This window comes from Geospiza fortis, unplaced genomic scaffold (assembly GCF_000277835.1).
Source record: "Geospiza fortis unplaced genomic scaffold, GeoFor_1.0 scaffold145, whole genome shotgun sequence".
Taxonomy (NCBI): Eukaryota; Metazoa; Chordata; class Aves; order Passeriformes; family Thraupidae; genus Geospiza; species Geospiza fortis.
In genome coordinates this window covers 3,950,988-3,955,291 of record NW_005054362.1, presented here as the reverse complement: position 1 = coordinate 3,955,291, position 4,304 = coordinate 3,950,988, and the positions used below count along the sequence as shown (strand labels likewise).

At 55.3% G+C, this 4,304-nt stretch overlaps 1 protein-coding gene across 1 annotated transcript in view; it reads right to left on the bottom strand.

The window, feature by feature from the left end:
* The window catches only part of DAO (D-amino acid oxidase), a 5,445-nt gene extending 3,317 nt beyond the window's left edge, over nt 1-2,128 (bottom strand). The window contains exons 1-5 of the mRNA XM_014308255.2: nt 1,935-2,128; nt 1,690-1,804; nt 1,274-1,350; nt 805-870; nt 397-451 (exon numbers count right to left, since the gene is read on the bottom strand). Coding sequence (XP_014163730.2) covers nt 397-451; nt 805-870; nt 1,274-1,350; nt 1,690-1,804; nt 1,935-2,128 — 507 coding nt within the window. The remainder of the gene's footprint in view (nt 1-396; nt 452-804; nt 871-1,273; nt 1,351-1,689; nt 1,805-1,934) is intronic.
* Between the last annotated feature and the right edge of the window lie 2,176 nt (nt 2,129-4,304).

Below are 4,304 nucleotides of genomic sequence, written 5' to 3'. Positions count from 1 at the left end.
CAGATGCACAACATTCGTGCTTCCAAACAAGCCAAGTGCTCTTTCCAACAGTCAGGAAATGGATAAACCACAAGGGCCAGATCCAGGGCACAGCTTCTTCCCCAGCCAGCTCCTGCTGACATCCCATGTGTGCCACCAAGCCATTCCAGGAAAAGCTGCCAATCCAGGCTGGATAAATGCTCTACCCCATCCTCTGTCAGCCATCCCTCAATACCCAAGACCCTTTATCTTTCCTGGTAGAATTTATTTCCTGGATTTTGGCACAGTCTTGCTGCTGTTCCCCGTCCCATCACTCATGCCAAGGAATATCCCAGAGCAGCACCTGCCTGCTGGATGCTGCTTCTCCCCTCTGGAATGGGGCTGTGCCCTCTGCCCTGCCTCCACATCCCCACTCACCTCCTGGAAAGACTCAATCTTCTTATGGAAAAACTTCACTCCCCTCTGCGTCAGCCTGGGAAGCACAAGTTCATTTGTTACTGGCAAATTAAAATAAAATGTTCAATACCAGGACACCTGCTCAGCATTAGAAATTACAGGAATAAAATCAAACCCCAAATTCTTCCAAAGCCAAAAGCACTTGGATGCAGCTCCAAGTGTCCCATTACTTTCATTTTTGTCATGCAACAAATTTCAAATTTGTCATGCAACACTCCTGGGCTCACTGTTCAAGTGTTACACCCCACTGGGGCAATAACAGGAATTCCAGAGCCTCTTCCCAGGGATGCACCTCTGCCCACCCTATCCTGCTGTGCAGGATGAAAATCCACACCTGCAGCCAGAGGAAGCAGGAGCAGCTGCACTCACCTGTTGGTGAGCCAGGGCAGGTAACTCCTGCCCTCCAGCATCAGCGCCGTGTTGAACCAGCCATGGCTGAAAGAGGAGGAGAGGAGGCTGTGAGGACCTGCAGGAGCCTCCTGCCCCAAAATTCCTGACAGCCACTATGGATCTGGGACCTCAATTCCCCCTGGGACCTCCTCACATGAGTGCATTTTCCCTCCCTTTTTACAGCATAAAACACCTTCTGGTTTTCTTCCCCTATTTGGACATTGAGGTAAGGTGAGGTAAGAGAGGAGCTGGAATGGTTTCTGTGCTGAGTTGCTGATTTTTTGGCCATTTGAGCTGTTTCCTACTTATTTGAAGGGAAGCAGTTTTAAAGAAGTGAGGACATTTCTACACCTGCAGTTCCTTTTCCCACTGCCTCATGCCAGGGCTGTATTCAGGAGGCATCCAGGACTGTCCTACCTGAGTCTCCAAAAAACTCACTGAAAAATACCTGTAACCAGGGAAGAGTTCGAGTTCTTTCCGTGTCAAGTTCCTGAATCCCAGGACAATGTTCTTCCAGGATGGGTCCTGAAGAGAAAGAGCTGAGATCATTAATGAGCTGGGAAATAATGTCCTGAGGTCATTAATGAGCCGGGATCACCGTGGGACAGGAGCTGTGGGGGGATCATGGGACACATCCCATGGGACACAGCCCATCCCGTGGGACACAGCTGGATGTGCAGCTGCCAGCACAGCTGGACAGGCTCTGTCACTCCCACTCTCCTATTGGATCCTCACACCAATATTGCCTCGGGAGCACAGAAAACACCATGTCCCAAGGCAAATTTGGAAATATTGGGAAGCTCTGGCTGGAAGAAGCACAGCCCCTGAAACCCTCCCCAGCCCCAGCTGTGACCTGCTCCTTACCTGCACCGGCTCCCTGAACAGGTTGTAGCCAGAAATGAGGAAAAGTCCCATTTCCTTGGCTGCTGGGGAGTGCAGCTGCCCGAGGAGGTGATCGAACGTCTCTTTATTCCAGAGCCTGGGATGAGAATGGGACAGTGGTGGCTCTGCCAGCCCCATGGAGCTGTGCCAGAGCAGCTCATGGCACACAGGGGAGAGGGACAGGCACCATCCTCCTCCTCCTCCTCCTCCTGCTGCTGCTGCCTTACATCTCCTGCAGGTTGCCGTGGTCACTCACGTAGGGCTGCCAGAGCCCGGCTGCCCCATCGCTGGTGGTGTGGGGGGTGAAGTGGTCGGCGTAGACCTCCAGCTCCAGGGAGGGCAGCAGGCTCTGGAACTGCTCCTGGATGCACAGGGCGCTAGAGAGCCCGATCACCCCGGCCCCGATGATGGCTACACGCATGGCTCCGGCTCCTGCGGCGGGTCCGGGCTCCGAGGGCACGGCTGGGGCTGCTGGGCAAGCTGGGGACACCACGGGGGAACATCAGCTCCTGCAGGAGCTCAGCTCCACTGCCAAGCAGCAGGGAAGGGCTGAGGTCCTCGTGGTTCATTCTTGTAAAGCCTCCCAGCCCTTCTCCAGCTCTGAGCCAGGAATCATGGGTGGGGGTTGTGGTTCCTCCCAGTGGCTGGGGAATGCGTCCCCACCAGGAAAGCTGCAGCTCGGCTGGCACGGCTGCACTGCTCACCTGGCACAAGGAGCTCCAGGTGTGTCCTGCCCCAGGGATCCCCCTCTGCGTCCCACCAGCCACAGGCTGAGCAGCCAGGGAGATGCTGGAGATCATAGAATCCCAGAATTCACAGAATCCCAGAATTCACAGAATCACAGGGTTGGAAGAGACCTTCAAGACCATTGAGTCCAACCCAGCCCCAACACCCCAACCCTGGCCCCCAGTGCCGCATGCAGGCTTTGTTAAACACGCCCAGGGATGGGGACTCTGGAATGGGCAGCCATTCCAGAACTTTATCACCCTTTCCATAAAAAACTTTTTCCTAATATCCAACCCGTATTTCCCCTGGTGCAGCTTGAGGCTGTGTCCTCTGGTTCTGTCAGTTCCTGGAGAAAGAGCCCAACCCAGCTGAGCACAGGCACCTTTCAGGAGCTGTGCAGAGTGATGAGGACACCCCTGAATCTCCTTTTCTCCAGGCTGAGCACCCCCACCTCCCTCACAGGGTTTGTGTTCCAGGCCCCTCACCAGCCCTGTTGCCTCCTCTGGATGTGCTCCTGAGTCTCAGTGTCCTTCCCAAACTGAGGGGCCAGAACTGCACACAGCTGCAGCCCCTCTCCCTCCTCCAGTTCCCTGCTTTCCTTGGAAAAGCCCTGTGGCCACTGCCAGTGCAGGGAGTGCACAAAAACCAGTTTGGGGAAGGGCTGGGGGTGCAGATCCTTGGCTGGTTCTGGGAGCAGGAATAAATTCCAGCCTACAAGTTTTTTTTTGGCCAAGGTGAAGTCCAGCATCTCTGCTGTGACAACAGGGGGATGACATTTGCCAGGACGGAGGGATGAGTCATTGGAACGGCACAGTGGGAGCTGCTTCCCATCTGCCGTGGTTTTATAACCCTCAGGAACCAGGGTCACCTCCTCCACCAGGGACAGGGACTCACCCCAGCTGCCCCTGCAGTGCCAGCTGAGGAGGAGCTGCCAAAAAATAACGGGAATACACATTTTCCACCAGTTTACCTGCGGAGTGTGGGGTCCCTGGAGCAGTCAGTGCCGTGTCCAGAGGCTTCAGAGTCAGAGTTGTTCCAGCTCAGCAGGGCAAGGTCTGAGTGTCCAGGGCAGCAGGGCCAAAGTCTGCTCTCGCTCTGGGAGGTGGAGTTCCCACGTGATGCCGCTGGCAGGAGGCCCCAGAGTCATGGAAAACGGGGTCACCACCATCGGTGGCAAAGTGCCACCCCTGCCTCTTGTCTCCATGGTGACCACTGGCAGACCAGGACACGGGGATGTGTTTATGGGCATGGTCCTGGAGGTGTTTTCCAGCAGCAGTGATTCTGTGACTTCCCAGGGTCTGGATTTGCAGAATCCCTTCGACTGGGAAAGATGACTGAGGTCACCCTTTGATTGATCACCATCTTGTCAACTAGACCACAGCACCAATGTCACATCCAGTTGCTTCTTGAACACAAGATTCCTGTGGGATCTGGAAAAATTGAGTGCCTCTGGCTCAGTTTTTGAGTAGGAAGAGAGGCTGAGGGCATTGGGATTGTTCAGCCTGGGAAAGAAAAGGCATCAGAAGGACCTAATTGTGGCCTTCCAATACCTGAAGGCAGCCTGATGGAAGAATGGAGAGTGACTATTTACAAGGGCCTGGACTGACAGGACAAGGGGGAACGGCTCCCCACTGCCAGAGGCAGGGTTAGATGGGATATTTGGAAAAAATTCCTCCCTGTGAGGCTGGACTGGCCCTGGCACAGGCTGCCCAGAGCAGCTGTGGCTGCCCCTGGATCCCTGGAAGTGTCTCAGGCCAGGTCGGACGGGGTTTGGAGCAACCTGGGACGTCGGAAGGTGTCCCTGCCATGGAATGGGATGTTGGGGGCGGGGTTTGGGGCAGAATGGGCAGGACGCCCCGCCCACCAATCAA